The sequence below is a fragment of the Nicotiana tabacum genome, chromosome 23, assembly GCF_000715075.1.
Source record: "Nicotiana tabacum cultivar K326 chromosome 23, ASM71507v2, whole genome shotgun sequence".
NCBI classification, from domain to species: Eukaryota; Viridiplantae; Streptophyta; class Magnoliopsida; order Solanales; family Solanaceae; genus Nicotiana; species Nicotiana tabacum.
This window is the reverse complement of record NC_134102.1, coordinates 143,725,222-143,747,649: the sequence shown is the minus strand read 5'-3', so window position 1 is coordinate 143,747,649 and position 22,428 is coordinate 143,725,222. Positions and strand designations below refer to the sequence as shown.

The window sequence follows — 22,428 nt, the reverse complement described above, 5'->3', positions numbered from 1 at the left end:
AACTTGGCCTACAAGACCGGGTTATGCCCGTGGCTCTAGTGCTAAAAGGATTCAATATGGCATGTGAAACTACTAAGGGCGAGATAACTTTGCCAGTAAACATGTCCGGGACCATCCAAGAGACGAAGTTCCATGTGATCGAGGGTGACATGAGGTATAACGCCCTGTTCGGAAGACCATGGATCCACAACATGAGAGCAGTGCCCTCGACCCTTCACCAGGTTCTAAAATTCCCAACACTAGAGGGAATCAAAACAATCTACGGGGAGCAACCCGCCGCAAAGGAAATATTTGTCGTTGAAGAAGTGATTCCGATATCGTCACTCTCATCGACGAAGGGGTCAAATTCGAAGGGAAAACGGGAGGCCAAATAGCAATCACAAACGCCAGCCTCAACCCAACTAGAGAAGCAGGGGACTGACGAAGATGATGATTATGAGGTCCATCGATCCTTCATAGTCCTCGATGACTCCGACGCTACCAAGTCAACGGTCGAAGAGCTGGAGCAAATCATACTAATCAAACATCTGCCCGAACGAAAGGTATACCTGGGCACGGGGCTAAATCCCAAGCTCAGGAAAACGCTTATTCAATTTCTTATAACTAACATGGATTATTTCGCTTGGTCCCATCTCGACATGACAGGGATCCCATCGGAAATCACCACCCATAAACTAAGCTTGGACCCGAAGTTCCATCCGGTGAAGCAAAAACAAAGACCCTAGTCTTAGGTCAAACATGCTTTCGTCAAAGACGAGGTAACCTAGCTTCTTAAAATAAGGTCCATTCGTGAAGTAAAATACCCTGAATGGTTAGCAAACATAGTAGTAGTCCCTAAGAAAGGAAACAAACTTAGAATGTGTGTAGATTACAAAGATCTAAATATAGCATGCCTCAAGGATTCTTTTTCTTTGCCTAATATCGATCGCATGATCGATGCCACGGTCGGCCACGAGATCCTCAGTTTTCTCGATGCATATTCCGGGTACAACCAAATACAGATGAACCCGGGTGATCAGGAAAAGACCTCGTTCATGGTACCTACTGTTATAATGTAATGCCATTTGGATGAAAAAATACTGGTGCCACTTATCAACGCCTAGTAAATCGGATGTTCGAAGAACAAATAGGAAAATCTATGGAAGTTTACATTGATGACATTCTAGTACCCTACGAGCAGAGGACCATTTGAAGTACTTGTAGGAAACTCTCAGTATATTGAAGAAATACAACATGAAGTTGAACCCGGAAAAAATGCGTATTCGGGGTCGGGTCAGGGAAATTTCTCAGATTCATGGTATCCAACCGAGGAATCGAGATTAATCCTGACAAAACCAAAGCTATCAATGGCATCACGATAGTAGACAGCGTAAAGGTCGTGCAGAGGTTAACCGGGTGCATGGCCGCCCTGGGGCGATTCATCTCGAGGTCCTTCGATAAGTCCATCAATTTTTCTCGTTGCTAAAGAAGAAAAATAACTTCACATGGACCCCGGAATGCCAGTAGGCCTTGGAAGAGCTAAAATGGTACTTATCGAGCTCACTACTGCTTCACACGCCAAGGGCAGACGAACAACGTTACTTGTAATTGGCAGTATCGAAGGTAGCGGTAAGTGGAGTCCTAGTCCGAGAAGAATGAGGTATGCAATTTCCTATTTATTATGTCAGTAGTACTTTAGGTGAGGCTGAAACTAGATATCCCCACCTAGAAAAATTGGCACTCGCTTTGATAAGCGCCTTTAGGAAACTAAAACCATACTTTCAAAGTCACCCCATATGTGTTGTAACAACTTATCCACTTCGAAATATTTTGCATAAACCCGAGCTTTCGGGACGGTTGGCCAAATAGGCCGTAGAAATCAGCAGGTATGATATTAAATATCGACCCCGAACAGCAATTAAGTCTCAAATTTTAGCTGACTTCATAGCTGACTTCACGCCGGCCCTGGTACCCGATGTCAAAAGAGAACTATTGATAAACTCGGATACGTACTCAGGAATCTGGACCCTCTTCACGGACGGTGCTTCGAACGCAAAAGGGTTCGGACTCGGCATCGTACTAAAACCACCCACAGGCATAATTTATTAGAACTGTGAAATTGACTAATAATGAGGCCGAATATAAGGCCATGATTGCAGGTCTCGAACTAGCCAAAGGCTTGGGAGCAGAGGTGATCGAAGTCAAATGTGACTCCCTCCTCGTGGTGAATCAAGTTAATGGAACCTTCAAAGTTAGGGAAGAACAAATTCAAAGATACCTAGATAAGTTACAAGTAACTTTGCATCGATTTAAGGAGTGGACTTTGAAACATGTGCCTCGAGATCAGAATAGTGAGGTAGATGCCCTCGCAAACTTAGGGTCATCGGTCGAGGACAACGAGCTCAATTCGTGGGTCGTCGTGCAACTCATAAGGTCAGTAGTCGAAGAAGGCCACGCCAAGATAAATTCCACAAGCTTGACCTGGGATTGGAGAAATAAATACATAGAGTATTTGAAAACCGTAAAGCTTCCCTCAGATCCGAAAGAATCTAGGGCCCTGCGCACGAAGGCAGCACGATTCACCTTGTCTGAAGATGGAACCTTGTTCAGAAGAATGTTCGATGGTCCATTAGCGATATCTCTGGAACCGGGAGACACCGAGTATGTTCTAAGGAAAGTTCACGAGGGCACTTACGGAAATCACTCTGGTGCTGAATAATTGGTTCAAAAGGTAATCAGAGCCGGCTACTGGATCGACATGGAAAAATATGCGAAAGAGTTTGTTCGAAAATGTGACAAATGCCAAAGGCATGCACCAATGATTCACTAACCCGGGGAACTGATCCATTCGATCGTGTCACCATGGCCATTCATGAAGTGGGGAATGGACATCGTTGGTCCTCTTCCATGGGCACCAGCCACCAGGTAAAGCTCAATTTATTTTATTTATGACTGACTATTTTTCTAAGTGGGTTGAAGCGCAGGCCTTCGAGAAAGTTAGGAAGAAGGAAGTCATCAACTTCATTTGGGATCACATCATATGTCGATTCGGGATGCCATCCGAAATTGTGTGTGATAACGGAAAACAGTTCATCAGCAGCAAAGTGACCAAATTCCTCGAAGATCATAAGATCAAAAGAATCCTATCAACGCCTTATCATCCTAGCGGGAACGGACAAGCTGAATCGACCAACAAAACCATCATCCAAAATCTTAAGAAGAGGCTAACCGACGCCAAAAGGAAGTGGAAAGAAATTCTGCCCGAAGTTCTTTGGGCATACCGCACAACCTCGAAGTCCAGTACCGGGGCTACCCCATTCTCATTAGTTTATGGAGCTAAAGCTCTAATACTAGTCGAAGTCGGAGAACCGAGTATTCAGTTCTGATATGCAATAAAGGAATCAAATAACGATGCTATGAATACGAGCCTAGAACTATTGGATGAAAGGCGTGAAACCGCCCTCGTCCGATTGGCTGCCCAAAAGTAGCGGATCGAGAGATACTACAATCGAAGAGCCAATCTTCGATATTTTAACATCGGGGACTTAGTGCTAAGAAAAGTCACCCTCAATACCCAAAATCCCAATGAAGGAAAATTGAGTCCAAATTGGGAAGGACCATACCAAATTCTCGAGGCCACCGGAAAAAGGTCCTACAAGCTTGGAACGATGAATGGGGAATAACTACCGAGCAATTGGAACATATCTCACCTAAAATGGTACTATTGTTAAGGTACGCCCCTTTTTCCATTCCTTTTCTATTTCAGATTAACACTTGCAGGTGGTCGACACGAAATGACGATGGATTTATTAGCGAACGGAATGAAGTCTTTAGGTCTGAAAGCGCGTGTTACACTCTTTTATTCTCCGACCGATTTTGTCCCAAATGGGTTTTTCGGCGAGGTTTTAACGAGGCAACAATGAAACGTGCTAACTTAGAATCACGCCCAATTATGAATCAGCACCTAAGATCAATTCAACAATATCCGAGGTTCCTTTGCAATCAACCTTGAATAATGGGGGGCTACCCTCGGATATGCACTATCTTCAAACATTAACTCTAGCAAAAAAACTACTTCATAAAGGGAGGGTCTCGATAGACAGGATTTATTGTAAGGGCCAAATAGTCAAAACGAGTTGTGCCCACATAGATCGTTCGAACCCTGACGTAAAACATGTACGCATGTATGATTGTCTCGATCGAGAATAAAGAGAAGTACTTTTCTTGCAATCATCTTATGTTTTAAAAATATTTCCTCTTTACACCTCAAAGAGCTTCGTACTTCCGAAAATAACAAGCCCAAGGGCAATACATAACTGGAATGCGAATGACCACCCCCTCACTCGGGGACTGTCGTCCGACTCAAACAGCCTTAGTCATCGGACCTCGGGAGTAAAAGACCTAATAGGCAACTCCCCAATTTCTAAAAGTCACGACCACCCCACTCAGCGACTATTATCTCGGGCAAGCCCGGATAAAACCGAAAAATAACCCAATGGGTAGCTCCCGAACTAAAAGGCTATGGCCAATTTAACACGATTCGGAGATGTCCGAAATCTTTAACAAAAATAGGCTTTCGAAAAAGAGAAAATTCCTTCACAACCAGTTCTAAAGGCTACCCTCGACAGAAGTCTCAAACTTAAGATGTTTTCGGGGAAACATTTTGGTAACATCGAAATCCAATAATACCTTAACCCAAAAAGGCAGTAAAGGCAAGGTTTGTTCGAACCCTCGAACACAACCTTATTTCATACTAAAGCATTTTCAACCTTTGTAAATACAAATGACAAAGCAAAGAAAAAATATGAGAGCCGAAAGGGAAAGAAAAACCTTATATTTATATACAATAGTTTTTTACAAAGGCCAAATCGGCCTAATACAAAAATTTACAACGGCCTCCGAAAAAATGCAAAAGATAAATAAAAAATCCTAAGTGGCTTGGTCTTCATCGGAGGTTGTATCTCCATCCTCGGGATTTTCTCCATCTTCAGATTCACTTGAGCTCTCGGAGTCTTCTCAAGGAAGGCCAGCCTACTGGCCCCGGCTTACTCTGATTTGGCATTTTCGATCTCAGTCGTAATATCGAAACCCTAGGCATGAACTCCCTCGAGGGCTTCCCTTCGAGCTTGCCATTTTGCATGATCTACTATGCCCTTGGCCTTGGCCTGGATGACCTCGATGTCGATCCTAAACTGGGCCACTTTGGCATCATCTTTTGTGTTGGCCACGGTCACCTCAGATCTGGCCACGGCCACCTCAGACCTGGCCACTTCAAGTTCGTTGGCCAAACTTGCCTTATCATAAACAGCTAAATCCAACCGAGACTGAAGCTCCTTGATCTTCTCGACTTGCACTGAGGCCTTCTCTTTCTCGGTCACCAAGGATCTAAGGTAGCTAGCAATCCCCATGGGGGGAGAGAAAATCCGGGCATCCTCCGTGACACAAAGCACTATATTCCACTTGCGGCCAGGGTTAACACTCGAGGTCGGGAATCGGTTCACCAGTTTTGGGCTCGATGAAGACTTGATAGCACCCCGATGATGGTACTTTCTTCGGTACCGGTAAACCACCAAATTCGGTGACATCTTCTGAAGCAGCGGACTCGAACCTATCCAAAAAGCCATGGATATCAGTCGCCCCATGAATACCCTCATAAGAGCGACCTTCCAACATATTGGCCTCACGGATCATAGCATCCAAAATCTGAGGGGATCCGGAAATATCGACCATCCCGAGCTTGTCCCTTGAGACATCTTCTGCTGCCCGAGAAGCCTCGCCACGGTCTCTCTCGACCATCTCAGCTTGCGACGGAGTGGCCTCAACTCTTCCTGGTTCAGGAACTTCGGCCAAAGCTCCCCCATCAACCTCCTCCAGTTCAGAGGACTTTTGTATCGAAACACCAGCCTGTACACGGGCCACTAGTGTAGGATTATTTTCCTCTTCTTCTTCTTCGGACCCATCCCTTAATCGGCGGATTAAGTCCGAAGGCATAGCATTAGTGTCCCCATTGGGCTTGCCAGACTTCCATGGCGGCTTTTTCTTTTTTGAGCCCGGGGAACTCGAATCCCTTTTTCTCTTTTTTTTTCCTTGGCCTGCTTCGGAGCAGGTGGTTGGGGAAGGACTTGTTCGTTGCCAGATGGGGTCTCATTGCAACATCCTTCCCGAGACCTACAAAGGAAAAAAGATGAGTAAGTTCGAGAAAGAAACCCAAACGATAACCGTTCTAAGAGAGAAACTTACCGTGGTTGCGCGGACCTCCCATCGACCCTTTGATAACTCCATCTAAGTACGCTCGGAGTATGGTTTCTACGACACCAGGCCCTTGACCCATTGCTTGAGTTCCGGAATCGGTTCTGGCATATGGTCCACAGCTGCAACATCGAAAACATAAATGAAGAAATAAGACAGGAAGTAAAACACCAAATAAAAATATTCAAGGCGAAGTACTACTTACGATTCATATTCCATTTTTCAAGAAACGGCATGTCTTCAGCAAATAAAAGCATTCAAGGCGAAGTACTACTTCTGAAGAAGAAGTAAGAGTAGAAAGATCTTTGAGTGTAAAAAAAATTGAATGGGAAAAGCTATGGTTCTTATAGGTTGCTAGCGACGGTTCAGAACCGGTAGTGGCCGACCAGCAACTAATAAGCATTAAATGCCTTGGTAACTGGACCGATGGGACGTTTCGTCGCATACGTCATAATCTGGCTCGTCGCTGACATCATTACCCATCGAGTCGGAGTTCGAAAATTCATATCGCTTCTCGCCATCTTCTTTTCGAGAAACGAGGGGACTATCTGTATACTGTCAAAATCGAGTTTCCTCTTTGTATGACTAATCGAGACTGGAATATAATTGGACAAGGTTCGAACTCATGTAATATCGAACCATGATGCGAAGTTAGATTGTCGAGCTCGTGACCTAGAGACCGATCAAGATCGAGATCGGCCAAGATCGAGCGAAAAAGAGACCGATCGAGACCGAGATCGGCTAAGATCGAGACCAAGCAAAATAAAGATCGAGCGAGACCAAGGAAAGTTTATCAAGCCAAAAAACAGAAAGCCAGAATATCCGCAATTGGGCGAGAATCACGGCGAAAATCCCGGCGCATATCAAAGAGAGGCCAATTAATTAATCTATCATGAGATTCCTTACTGTATTTAGAATTATATTAAGAATAGGACTTTCTTACTATATAAAGGGGGTCTGATTATTTTGTAAGGAAGAGGACATTTGACACAATACAAAGCAATACACTGCCCTCTTTCAGCCTTCAATATTTTGTTACTTTGTTCATATATTAGCAGAATCTTCACTTGGTTCGAGGGTGACCTAACTCGAGGGTCGAGGCTAACTGATCTGTTTGGTTTGCATTTATTTCTTTTACAGTTAATTTCGATATTAATTTATATATTTTTTCAATTTGTGCCAAGTTATATCACGTATCCTTAGAGCCGTGTATAAATTCAATTGTTATCTGTTTTTCGAATAAACAAGTACTTTTTACCATTTTCACCTAAGAACACAAGAGTAAAGGAGTAAATGAGCTCACTCTATGTATTCGTGATCCTTCCACTGGTGTGTGTGTTGTTTTGGGGGGAGTGGGGTGGGGGGAGGGGGAAAGGGGAAATAGAAAAACTGAAAGAAAAGTGAGAAAAATAAATAAGCATGGATAAGTTCTAATGAATTAGCCGGAGGATTACAATAGGATGTGGATTTCCTTATCATGGCCAAGTCATCTACTTTATAAAAGGATACACTTCCAAATAAGAAGGAAATCTAAGAATCATGGAACACGTTATCCTTATAGCTTGGAACAAAGAAAAAAAATACAATACAAAAAAAGACAAAACGGAACAAGGAAAAAAAAAATACAACACATAAAAAGACAAAACAAATGGGGAAGTAGTACAAAGAAGATGAACTAGAGCTAGAAAAATGGGCACATGCTATTCTGAATTTTGCAAGTGCTAAGGTTTTGTCTGTATTGTGAAGTTTTCTACCCCACTTGGATAAGCATATAACAAATTGACAAATTAACACCTAAAAGAATCAACTACCTCTACAAGTGCTTCCCACTTCCCTCCATTCCTAATCAGCCATCTTTATCTCTTCATAAATGATCCCTCTAATCATCATTAATTATCCACTATCCCACCACTAAATGAGTTTTCACAGTTCTTAGATTGAGAATCTTATAGAATATACTAGCACAAATTTGAGACTAGTTAGTAGTTATAAATGACTCCACGTTGGATTTTTCTGAAATGTGGGTTGAACTTGATCATATTGTCATCTCTATATATTTGGATGATTGAAATGCTTCTAGCTAAAAATAGAATTTCTCGACTAAGGTCATTTAGTATCTTTATAGTTGGATGATTAAATTACTTAAACCTCAAAATAGAATTCCTCGCTACACTGTTAAAGTCGACAAATAACGTCATCTCAAGGGAACAACGCAGTGACCTTAAAGGCCACTATTCGAACAATAGCATCAGTAGTTGGAATACTGAAGAAATAACTATTGTCTAGTTGTACATTCTTTTACTCTCTGTTAATTATGAATATCGTTTTTCAAGAATAATAAGCTTTTTAGCATTAAAGTGGAGGAGAGTGAGTTCCATAATCTCCCGAGCTTTACCTGTATCTTTGATTATCTCTCTATATAGCAACATTGTAACAATTAGGCTTTGGAGTTATTCCATCTATTAAAGAGCAAGATAAATCGAACATTCACGCTAGAACCAGACATATATTAACGTAATTGTACAATGTGAAGGAAAAACGTACACACACACATACATCGTGTGCATGTATAACAATGTTATAGTATCAATAACAATGTTGTCAAAAGCGGAAAGCTGAGTTTTAGTATAAAAAAAATGTGAAATGAAGAAAATAAATAAATATATATGTAATTCAAGAAAAAAAAATAACAAAATCACTTATTATTACTTCTTATTGTAGTTTGGTATGCGAGACTACGTGCGCTTCCTGAGCTTTGCTGAGTTTCATGGTTTAAGCGCGCCTTAAATGAGCCTTTGAAGCTGAGAATTGAGCACAACATAGATCTTCTTTATATAGGGTAGTAAAAAGGGCAGCCCGGTGCATTAAGCTCCCGTTATGTGTGGGTCCGGGGAAGAGCCGGACCATAAGAGTCTATTGTACGCAGCCTTACCCTGCATTTCTGCAAGAGGCTGTTTCCACGGCTCGAACCCGTGACCTCCCGGACCATATAGGGTAGTATTTATATAAATTCTACTGTCTCAACTTCTGCAGAGTCGTGGAGCCAACACCATTAACATTTAAATCCACCAATTCGTAGCCGTTTAGGAAGAGAATTTTCCACACCAAACAATACTTGTGGCTTAATCAATTCTTGGATGTGTGGAGAATAATCAAAGAATTGGCTACATGTTGCATAGCAAGAATATCAAGACCTCATCAAAATTTGATGACTTATGATACACCCTTATAGCTTATTTTTGCTAACCTTCAATGTACATACGCTACTGTCTCATCAAACACCGACTGTCAGTGAACAATATCAACATGACGGAATAGTTGAATTTCGCACCTTGTTGCTTATACTTCAAGGTGTTGGAATCTGTCTGTAACGCTGCTGTTCATAGTCTCCAGATCATTAGCACATGCAGCAGAAGCAGATTTACAATGTTCTATATGCTCCAAGAAGTCCATCACATGTGGATCGGTCCATGGACATCCCCGTGGCGCTTCGGAACCTGCCACCCATCCAAGATGGCCTCCTTTTGGGGTTACAATCAACAAACAGTTTGAGTTCTCCTGAGGGAACAACAAAAAGATTAGCGGCAATCTACGCCTTCAAGCACAAAATACGCTGTGCATGCATTCATACAGTTGAGGGTTGAGCCTCCTCTACTGGTCTCAAGGCTCAAATATCACGTGATAAAGTTCTTTATGCCAACAGGATAATGGCACTAAAACATTAATTACTTGGTAAAGGAACTTCAATTTAGGGTTTTAAACCCAAAATCAACTTATATTAGGAATACAATTGTTTTAAGAGATGATTGGTACAGGACTTCTTTAACATCCTAGGATCAAATGGACAATGCTAAGACTTTCACAAACAACAGAATGAGAAACTTGCAAGAAGAACAACAAACAAAAATAGTTTGGCAGAATAGCATATGCACATCCATAAACAATGAGAAAATATCAACAAATAAAATGGGATACGAGAATGAAGAACAGTGCGCTACCTCAATATCTTTACGAGGGATTCCTCTGGATGGAGCAATTGGATCATTTGCAGCCTCCACAAATAAACAGGAGCAAGTTAACTTCACATTTTTGTCTTAGTTAACACTTGCAGAATCCTAACAAGCATATCAAAAGAACTGGAGTGCTTTCATCTCCACCTTTTCCTTCCAGTCCCCACAACTTTTTCTTTTAATCAAAAGAATAACCTAACACTTATGAGATTCTACTGAAGTTATTTGATATCTACTACCAACACCTGGTCTTTTCTATTATTAAGTTTTGATAACAATATATACCATACTGACCAGAAATGAAGATCCACAGAGAACTGTGGAGAAAACTGTAGCGAAATTTCAAATTGCAAATATATAACATCTAAACCATTCATGATTTATTCTTAAGATTATCAGTGAAGATAGAAAAGCTACCACCTGAGATTCAAAAAGGCAAAACGCATTGTATTAATGAGATGGCATCACTTGTCGTACTTTTGACAGAGGACTGAATAGGATTAGTCCTTTTTATATAGGTTGAGCAAGATGAATTATACATAGTTAATCCCTCTGATTTCCCCTCATTTCTTTCTTTTGTTTCCTCCTTTTTTGGGAGAAGAGATGGAATATTGCTCTCTTGATCACAAAGAGATTAAAGATTATGCCATTGCAACCTCTAAACCAACTTGTCTCCGTGTCCAATAAAGATCCGGAAAGTCAAATTTGTCAAAATATGATTATCTATACTATATATCTTAGGGAGAGCAATAGTAGTTAGTGCAATGCTTTTTTCCTGAAACTGGTCCAATTGAGTTGAATAAAAATCCTTCACATTTTATTAAGTGAAGTAATTCTTGATATTCAAAAGAAAAGGGTGAAATGCCCTTAGATAACTAACCAACTCGCATAAAGCTCATCCGCAATGTTGGAAAGCATCCTACAACAGATAACTACAAGGGTGTATTGTCTAAAGGAAACACAACGCATAATATTTATTCTCTCTCAAGTTTCAGCTTTTTTTGCATGGAATTTTAATATGATATGATATGATGTTCAGATTTTGCCAAAGGATGAGTGTGCTGACCATGATCCTAGACATAAAAATGGCATCTGAAGTACAATAAAAAACAAACAAAAAGGACATTGGATATGTAATATTTGGACTTTCTATATTTATTAGGAGGAGATATGTAATATGACTGGTGGAAGTGTTGCTATCTTGTTGTAACTGTTTCACTACCATCTTGGTACCAGATTAATAGAAGACTTCACTTAATCAAAAAAAAAATAACAAACAAAAAAAGGACATTGGATAATTTTTGGCTAAAACAAGCTTACCTGGATACAAAGCAGAGGTGTACGGACGTTTATAATGGAATTTGAGCTGCTTGAATTAGAATAGTAATCATCCACAGACTTGAATCCAAATGAAACTGCAAAATTCAAAAGCAATAACTTATAAGTTGAGATGCAATGATATACAACTTATTTCTTTCCTGCATACAAGTATAAACACCTCGTGTCAGTCCATCATCAAATTCTCTGACAGTTTTGGCATTGGCAGCTAATGATATATTAAATTCGCCTTCCATATCTTCAAACAGTAGAGCATGCCTATAATCAACAGATCCAGTTAAAAGAGGTATAAGGTACCGCGAGGAAAAAGGGAAAAACTGAATTACACAGCTACTTTTTGAAAATTTTGCGGAGAGAATTTGCTAGAGCTCTGTCATAAACATTGTTAAAGCCCTTATGGAAATCTTCGTCTGCTATGACCAAATTGAAAGGATTGCACAAGGAAACAGCACCGGAGAGAAGGCAAGAATGGGACTCCTGCAAAGGAACGATAAAATATGAAAGATGGGCAATATATGGAGTCATTCCTTTAATTATTAAGAGTTAAGGGACTTATCATTCAAAGGGAAGTAGACTATAAATTCTATTTTATTTGTTGGAATTGAATTTGAATAAAGAATTAATAGAAGATGAAATTGAAAGGTAAACAGAGACCAAAATAACAACTCCAGGGAATGCCCACATACGCATGACAATCAGTTGGGTGCCCCCATCTTTATTGTGTCTAATTAAATTGGCAATAGATGCATCATTAAACAAACAAATATTAGAGAACAGAATCCTTAACTAAGAGTTCAAGCACTGCATCCACTCCGACTTTATTTTCATCATTTGCCTATAGATTGAAATGAAATTGGTTTATTACAGAATAAAAGTTTATTGTCTTTGATAATACAAATAGTGCAAGTGTGCAACTGATGGGCAATATTGTTTTAGGACATACAGCAGCTGGTACTCAACTTGTTTTCCTCAAAAGTTGTTCAAATTTGATCTTCAGAACAAAAGGCACAATGTTGATCCAGGACAAACAAATGGAGACAGCAGTGCTAAATCACCTAAGGTAATGGAGACAGCAGTGCTAAATCACCTAAGGTAGCTGATTATATAACCAGCTAAAGAGATTACATCATAACATTTTATTATTTCAAAAACACGCACAAGTATGATTTATTGCCTACTTCTCTCCTGCAGATGTTGCCTGTAGGGTGACTCAGAGATAACTTTCAATATGATAATTAAAAAAAAATAGCTAATAAGGAATTAAAAAGAATTGAAAAGGAAAAACCATTCCAGTTCAATGAGTGCTCCTTTATTTGAGAGGGTAATACATGCTACCAAAACACCGCCTTCTAGTTAGTTTTCTTAAACAGCAAGATTGACTTCTTTATGTTGACTAAAATCAGGATTCAACGGAATCATCTCAATAACTTGGCGACAGAGCTGATATTTGGGCAGATCAAATATCATTTGAACTGTCGAACTACTCAAAATGCATGGAGAAGATACAAGGATTTTGGGTGTCCAGACAGACAAGAGACATGAAGAATCGTCGTGAGGAAAATAAGCCATATCGGTGAAAACATAGAACACCATTACTAAGCACCCAAGGGTGTGGCCTAGCATCAATGAAGTGGTTGAAAACCTTGGAGACCAGGGTCAAATGCTGGCATGTACCAGCGTTTGAAAAATAAAAAATAATAAGAGACCGCCATTACTAGATGGATCTGGATGGTCTTATTATCCAAAAGCTTAAAAAACCCAATTCCACTGACAAACACCCAGACATACTGAACCACCAGAAATAGTTGAGAAAAAGAAGACTGGAAAACATCTGAACATTTTTCCTAAATATGCTCTATGATGTTGTTATGCTAGCATCAACACACAGAGTCTTCACCTTTTCTCAACAAACTGTATGATGTTAGCCAGATTACTAATACTCAGCAGAAGTACAGTACTAAATTAAAATATGCCAACAAGTTCACCATATCATCATACCAGAATTAAATTCTCTAAAACAGCTCGTATGTAGATGCATGGTAGATCAGTAGAAGGCCAAAATGGAGGAGGAATACTGATAAGCGCACAAATTGAATTAACTGAGTTACCTGTCCCAAATAGCGAACTAGAATATTTGCTCCAAGAGACCAACCTATTGCATATAAATTTGCCTCTGGATAGCGATTGCTGACATGTGCCACCACTTCATATATATCACCAAGAAATGAAGCTGAATAGAACTGCATGAATTAGCTCATCAATAAAGACGAACAGAAAAATTTTAACATGTCAAAGATGATTGGATTTTGACATTACCTTAAAGATGAAGGATAATTTTTTGAAATAATATGTTGCACCCTAATTAGGTTGATTCATGACCAGTTGTATCTTTCATCTCAACAGATTGTCAAGCTAAAAAAATCTAGAATACTTTTGACCAGTACCATTTGAGAAATAAAGCAGATCATGTTTGGGAATAATGGAGTTAATTATCTGAATATTCAAAAAGTTCAATGAGGAGCTATAATGATAAGCAGACTTTAGAAAGTCTACTATACACACCAAGAACTCTGGAGTACATAACTCATTCTAATGCCTAAAATGGCAATAGATATTTTCTACTTTGCCTAGGTGTCCACTAAAATTGTTGAGCTTCAACATAAAGCTATACCTGAGACTCTAGTATAAGCCAGATTGTGAGTTTGAACATGCATAGATGGAGAAAAATGTCCAGACTGTTATCATCTCTTTGCTTCTTCCCCTCCCCTATCCCTGAAACCTACTCTAATTTCCTGAAAAAATATCTGCATTGAAATCTTAAATTTCTAAAGGAGCTTCAATGTATCCTTGAAGGTCTGATCAATCATAAGTTCTTGCCTTCTTGGACAATCACGTCCTTTTTGTTTAAATTATATAACCATCATGGCATGCATCCACTGCCTATAATTAGATTTCAACTGGGCGAAGATATCTAGAATTTAAATGGACACCAGATTGTAAAGATCTTCGCATGAAGTTCTTGGACAACTTTTGAGAACTATTATTCAGGAAACTTCATGCTCAACTTACCCATTCTTCTCAACTAATTGAAGCTTGCATTTTGTTTCCCCTGTTATACAGGTAAAGTATTGAAGTAAGAAAAGGGACAAATCCTCCTTAGTTGAACTTGTTGAGCTATAGGGTAGACTGAAACCTTTGTTTGACCATTATTCTACTTGTTTTCGTTCACTCTGCGTTAAACCGTTTTTGATATCTCTTGGTGAAAGAGACTGGATCATGTCAAGCAAGGGGAACCAACATATCTTTGAAGAAAATATTTCAAGCCCTTCTAAAGTGGAAAATCCAAGTGAAAGAGTATTAGCATAAAAAAAATATAATCAACTTAAACGAGATTAATTTGAAGATTAATTTGAAAATTAATCCAATGCACGGAGAAACTTATACTTGGGTCATAAAGATCATTCTTTTAGCAAGCATAAGAAAATCTGATCAAACAAAAGGCATCAATGCCCTGATGCCAGAAAAGGAAAAAAGAGCAAAAAGGGCAATCATATAGATAATCGTTCTACTCGTTAGCTTTCTCCAGAAACTTCTGCTTTTCTTCTTCAGTCATGAAAGCAGCGAGGGGAAAAGACTTTCCAATTCCGACAGGAGTCTTGAAGTAAACTTTATTCTGAGAAGGATCCTCAATGCTCATCTCAACTATTGGCACCCACAGAAATAGCTGCTTACTCTTAATTCCAGTCATTTTCTTCATCCTGTTTTTCTCCACGTAGGCAGTGACCTCGGTTGCATAGCTAACTAGAGTTTTTGTTGCGACGAAGTAATGCTCATATGGAGCCTTTTGTTTCATCCACACAAATCCGGTTTCACGAACATAACCACATTCTTCAAGGTCTTTAAGAGGAAGGATGCCCTTGGGAAATCCCAACTCTTTCAGGAGCTCAAGAGAATTGCTATAGCACTCTTCGGCTCCATATACAATTTCTGCTCCTGCGCGCTCATCTTGGCATGATTTTTTATCACTGGCCATTTTGAAGTGGTATAAGATCAGAAAGCTGTGTTTTGTAAGGCAGCAGTTTAGGTTATGGTATAGTGCTTAAATATACACAAAGCAGGAAGGACAGAGAAAGGAAAGAGCAAAGTTGTTGGCTGGAAATTGCTCAGAAGGGATCAAGTTGATAGTGTTGTTTGCCTAACCAGTTGACCAAAAAAATTCCAAAAGACTTGAGTCAATGGACAGCACAAAAGCAATCAACTGTCCACAACAAACACTTCAAGCTGCCAATTCCCATCAGCCACATTAACTAAACCATATCATTTTCTTTCCTTAACCAAAAAGTCTGAATAACAGATACAAACATTGGCCAAACTCCACCATAAATCACATCAAAACTAATACTATCAGCAGGGAGGAAATTAAAGACCAAATCTTTATTGATATATCAATCAACCAAAGTAATTAAAGACCAAAATGAGAGAGTACCTGGGGAGTAGTGACAGGACTATCTCCACAGCCTCTGCTATTGAACACCACGACTCTCCAACCTTTACTTCTAGCTCTCATCAGCATATGCCTCACGTATGAGTCATCGCTTCCCCCAGTCAGACCTGGCTGCAATTACCCCCATTAGTACACTTCCAATTCTATATGCACACACTTACTTTTAGCATCAAGAATCCGTAAGCAGTGGGTGCAAATGTAGTACACTTTCCTTTTTAATATGTTGTTTAAAAAAGAATGACATATTTCTATATTTAGAAACAATTTAACTAAAAAATTCGCATTTTAAGCTTAATGACATGATTTATGGATAGAGTATAATTCACAAGCTTTTAAAGTACATATATGGCACAAACAAAACTCTACTCATGTGCACCAGCGGTTTCGAATTTTGTATATATGTTTAATTTTTTGAAAATTTTTAATCGCATATATAGGTTGTGCCCAATGAGCAATAGAAAAAAGACGCACAAGCAAAATGAGCAGCGGAGAATCGGCAGGTAAACGGCGATCGTCGCCGGAGACCCAATCGAGAGCGACGGAGCCATCATCCTTAGTCCGAAGACACTCTCGTCGGAGACGAACGTCAGGAACCAACCTAAAAAAAGCTGCAAAAATAGTCTCTATATGTCGATTCGAAGCGACGATAGGATAAGAATTATACGGATTATCAAGTGATTTAAATGCAGGAAGGAACTTGTCTCGAGCTCCGCCGATGACTTCCAATGATGGATGAGGAATTTTGGCGGCTGACATTGTGGTGACGTGGAAGGGAGGAGAGGAATTAGAGATGAATTTGAGGTGGCGGAAGGAGGAGGAGGAATGGGTGGCTGAGCCTAAGGTGGCTCTAGCCATTGGTTGGTGGGAACTGTATGTCCCCACTGATCGTTGCTTTTTCAATTTTGTAGAGAAGTAACTCGTATAAATTTATACGAGGTATGTAGTAAGTGAAATCGGCTTGTTAATTTTCAAAAACCGCCTATTAATTTCTTATAGCTATCATGTACATAATTATTTACTATAGCTACTATTTATTTATTACGATAGTGTATTCATTCTATTCACGTTGCTATATTTATGAATACAACAGCAAAAAGCGCCTAAAAATCAAGGTAGTCCATCTGTACGTGCATGTATTCACACGTATTCGCGCCATGTGTTCATGAATACAGCAACAAAAAGTGCCTAAAATAAGGGCAGTCCAGCTGTACGCATTCACGCTGTTATATTCATGAATACAATAGTTAAAGCGCCTAAAATCAGGGCAGCTTAGCTGTACGCACATGTATTCACATGTATTCGCGCTATGTATTCATGAATACACCAAAAAGCGCCTAAAATCAGGGCAGTCCAGTTGTACGCGCATGTATTCACATATATTCGCGCTGCTATATTCATGAATACATCAGTGAAAAATGCCTAAAATCAAGACAGTTCAGCTGTATGCGCATGTATTCACATGTATTCGCGCCATGTATTCATGAATACAGTAACGACAATCACCTTAAAAATAGGTATGTCCAGTTGTCTAAGAGGGAGGAAAACATAAATAGCGTATTCCATGCCTTATTTTATGCATGCAATAGTAGTATATACTATAAATACTTATTTTGCTATAAAATATAAAAGGTAACTCTAGAAAATAATATTTTAAAATAATTTTGATTTATAATAAATAGGGTGTATACTTTTGCTATAGGAGTTAAAATTTCCTTCTTTTTTTTTGTATTTTTACTTTCCTATACTACATATGAAACTTTATTACCCCTAATCAAGTTTTAACTTAAATATATGGACATATACAATTTACCAATTATATACAATTAGTATTAATGAGTATCCATTTATATTAGAAATTGAACAGGGAAATATTTATTTCTCATCCTTGTTCTTTCTCCTGCTCTTTCTCTTTGTCTCTCTCTCTCTCACTCTATCCCTCATTCTATGTTCTTTCCCCAATTTTTGAATTACAAGAAAATACACGTGACTTTACACCATAACAAAAAAAATAATCCATATTTTTAAATTTTACCCGACCTAGCCCATATTGTACATAATTTGAAAGTACTAACAAATTCAAAATCTGTGTTCTTGCAACCATTGCTTCTAAAAGCTATGGAGTTAAATTTGTGTTATCATAACAATTGCTTTTACTCTCTCTTTTTCTCACATATTCTACATATGCTTCAAGGGGCCGTATATTGTCTGCTTCCCCCATGTGTCACCTGGTTGGAATGTAAGAAAATTAAAGAGTAGAAGTCCACTATTGAAGGCCGTTCAAAGCTTTGCTTTCGAATATATGATTTTTTGAGTTTGTTAGTTTGTTTGGATTGGGTGTTGTTCCAATTGATTGAAAATATCAAAAGGAGTTCAAAATTTAAATTTGAAGTGATTTGAAGTAGATTTGAGCAATATTTGAGCTAAATTTCAGAAAAGACGCAAGGAAGAAGACGAAATCAGTTTTTTTGTATAATTATGTATAATTTTGTATAATAGTCTATATGAGTGTATAAACACATCTTATACACTATTATACTATTTTATACATCTTTATACAAGCGTCTGTAGATGAAGTTTTTCCACATTTTTCAGTTTGCAATTCTTGTTCAAAACCAGTCCAAATCTCCATTAAATGACTTCAAATTTTATATACAACCTCTTATACTATTTCTAACAAGTCTAAATAACGTCCACTTCAAATTTCTCACAAAATTAAATTCGAAATTTAAACCCACATATTTAAGCCTGTTAAAAATCTAATTTTCACCACTCAAGTGGATTTAGTTTGTTGAACTAATATTTGAGTCACAGTTACTGATTCGAAAATTAACTTAAAAGCTTGAGCAATCTTTTTAAAAAATTAAATAGTAATTTCGAGAACCTATTGGAGTTGGATGTTGAATCTTAGCCTATTATTTTTGGGCTAGTTGGTTTTAAATTAAAATGTGGGCTATAAAATTAAAAAGTAGGGAGTTCAGTTGTTCTTATGTGAAATTTTTCTTTTTTTCTTCCTATGGTGTTCTCTACTTTTTATCCTTTCATGTTAAATATATTTTTAATGGAATTCATCAATGGATTTTAATCGTTTTACTGTAGAGTTTTAACTTAACAATTTTCTTTCATGTTGCACAATTGGTGTTCAAATTAAAATTGTCAATCAATAAATTTTAAAAGTGTTTGACTCTCCACCATTGACAACTATTAAAAGGCTTTGAAACTTTGAATTCGAATTTGGATTTTTAAAAACTATTATTTGTTTGGATTGGGTGTTGTTGCAAATAATTGAGAATATTATCTGGAGTTTATATCTCAATTTTGAGGGTATCTGATGAAGATTATACTTGATTTTGAATGAATTTCAGATTGAAACTCGAAAAAGAAGAAGAAGAAGAAGAAGAAGAAGAAGAAGAAGAAGAACACATGACATACAATATACTTACGAAATTATAGTAAAGTTGTATTATAATTGTATGTAAATTGTATTATGTTGTAGTTATATATATTTTTTTATTTGAATGTTGTATGAAAGTTAAAAAATAATTATATAATATATGAATCGTTGTATAAAATTTGTATTTAAGTTATCTAACCTATTTTTTTTTACATAAAGTTGTTGATATATATCAAAATTGTATTAAGAGAGAAAGTTTTGATTGAAATTTTAGAGAAGAAGAAGCACACATCACATATAAAATATATACAAATCACATACAAAATACATACAAAGGACATATTGTATAAAATTTGTATGAAAATTATAATAAAGTTGTGCGATGTTGTAATTGTATTTAACTGGATAGAAATGATGTATGAAAGTTATAAATAAGTTGTATACTATAAAATTAATTGTATAAATTTTATTTTTAGTATGTATGTTGTTGTAGATATTCAAATTTGCATTAAATTTGTACAAAATCAACAACCTCTCCATGTTGTGATGGAATCGGAAACATGTACTTCGAAGATAATGCTGGTGCAATTGTGAACTCTAAGGGCGAAATGAAAGGATCTGCAATTACAGGGCCAATTGGAAAAAAGTATGATGATATGTGGCCTAGGATTGCAAGCGCTGTTAATGCTATCATGTAGGAGAGCCTTTGAGTAGTTTGAGATTCTCGTTTTAATGGTTGATTTACGTTTTTGGATATCAGATTGCTGTCTTGTTAAGAGTTACCAAGTATTAGTTTTGGAAATTCTTTTTTAGCTAGAGATAGAAATGGAAAAGCAGTCATTTTGCTGGATAAGCAGGGTTCTGTATTTATTTATTTTTATTTTTTATTTTTGAAAAAATAAATCAGTCATAGATAGGGGATGAGAAGAAATATAACTACACCATTAAATTTTCATAGGAACACATGGCATCATTCAAGTTGTGTATTGAAACCTTGAAACCTACTAGAGCATTAAGTAATGGAGGTAATCTCAACCCAAAAATTGGAGAGGAGCCGTGTCCTTCTTATTGAAAGAGGAGGGGAGAGAAAATAGGAAAATGATATAACTAAATCCCCTAATTTAAGGCACTATTAATGGATTGTATATAATTTGTAAGTAATCATTATTTAGAACAGGTGATATATAAAATTATGACAATTTTGGTAAATAAGTTTCAAATTATTAGGCCGAAACCAGCCCAACTAGCTTTTTCTTCCTTGTTTTTCTTTGAGCTTTTTAACTTGGACGCTAAAAACTTTATTTTGCAAATGATATTAAAATTATTTTTGGCATAGTACGACAACATGCCCACATAATTAGCAGAAAAATCCCTATTTATAGATATTGGCATTAGATGGCCAATAAATGTATATCACAATAATAATATGTATATCAAAATGTATATCACAAACTTTATTTTCTTCTTTGTCTATATCAAAATATATATTAAAATTTTATTTTCCTTCTCTGTATATCTTAAAATAAAAATTATAAAAATAGTTATTTAAAATTTATTGTTGTCTCTTTATCAATGCATATCACGGTAAAAATAATTATATTTTTGTATATCCAAGTGTATAACACATCAAATAATATGTATACCAAAATATATATCACAAGTTTATTTTCTTTCTTTGTGTATATCAAAATATATATATCAGGATTTTTTCTTCTTCTTTGTATATCAAAAATGTATTTTTTTTCCTTTGTATATCCAGTGTATCACACATAAGTTCTTGTGGATATATACATATATATATGTGCTAGAAATACATTGATATATAAGATGAGAATTAGAACTATTTTTAATTAAAAAATAAAAAAGTGGACAGAAAAAAGAATGAGGATGAATTCACCCATCAACACCGAGAATTGGCCCTGTGACAAATAACACAAGAAAATTCACAAGAAAATATCTATTTTCAAATTAGTTGGAGGAACTTTATATTCGTTCAATTTGGGTTGTACTGGAGATACGAGAAATCAAATGGGTTCACATTAGGATTGTGTCTATCATGAAAGTGTCAATCGATCCCTTTACTATCCGCAAAAGCATTCGCTCTCCGCTTCTCCTCATCTCCATGAACCCATAATATTTCTGAAAAATGTATCAACCATTACAACTTTCCAAATATCATCAAAGAACACGTGCCATTCCAAAGAAGAAAATTTGTTAGATTGTAGAAGAAGAAAAAAAGAAAAGATTGGAGAAGAAATATGGGGAGAGAGAAGAAAAAATAATGGGAAAGAGAATAAATAAGAAATTGGGGTTATTTAGAATTTGGCTATATAATGCTAATTTGTTGGGGTTACCTTTGCCAAACCTAATATAGGGCTAAAATATTGCCAATTCTCTTTATGTGTTATCATGCCATGCCGTTTTTTCAAATTAATATTAGGTGAGTAATTAAATCGTACGATATGCTGAAAATAAAATTATAAATAAAATTAATCTTTTGATACTCTAATGAATAGTATCTTGCTAATATGTGAAATAAATAGGAAGATAATAAATAAATAAATAAATAAATATTATAAGAGCCAAAAACAATACTAAACTGAAATCATATCTACTCATTGTTCAAAATTTCAAGTGATATGATGCCCATGTGATACTTTGTCTAATAGAAATATTTCAAAATAATAACATTCTTATAATATAAAAAAATATAAATTATTTACTACTTTTAAAAAATTTAAAATGTTATCACATGTTTTCTATCAAATTAACTGTTTAAAAAAAAAACATTCTTGTTTTAATATCGATAGGCATTTACCAAAAAGTTATGGGTAAAATTGAATTATGCTTCAAGATTCATTTGCCAATTACTCCATATATAATTCCCCTCCCTCTAAAGTATTATAAACTAGTTTTAAACCTCAAAAGTCTCCAGTTTTGCTGATTTTTCCCAACCA

At 37.1% G+C, this 22,428-nt stretch overlaps 1 protein-coding gene across 2 annotated transcripts; it reads right to left on the bottom strand.

Annotated features, from left to right (window-relative positions):
• Positions 1 to 9,266: 9,266 nt before the first annotated feature.
• LOC107798264 (embryogenesis-associated protein EMB8) lies at positions 9,267 to 16,994 on the bottom strand. 2 transcript variants are annotated; one of them, XM_016621236.2, is made up of 8 exons: positions 16,552 to 16,993; positions 16,063 to 16,191; positions 13,685 to 13,816; positions 11,911 to 12,053; positions 11,737 to 11,834; positions 11,559 to 11,653; positions 10,227 to 10,280; positions 9,267 to 9,786 (listed from the first exon to the last, which is right to left on the bottom strand). In XM_016621236.2, the coding sequence occupies exons 1-8, from the start codon at positions 16,933 to 16,935 to the stop codon at positions 9,568 to 9,570; spliced, it is 1,254 nt and encodes a 417-aa protein (XP_016476722.1). In that variant the 5' UTR covers positions 16,936 to 16,993; the 3' UTR covers positions 9,267 to 9,567. The 2 variants fall into 2 exon arrangements, with proteins under 2 accessions (XP_016476722.1, XP_075102206.1); XM_075246105.1 differs by lacking the exon at positions 10,227 to 10,280 and having other exon boundaries at positions 16,552 to 16,994.
• Positions 16,995 to 22,428: the final 5,434 nt, after the last annotated feature.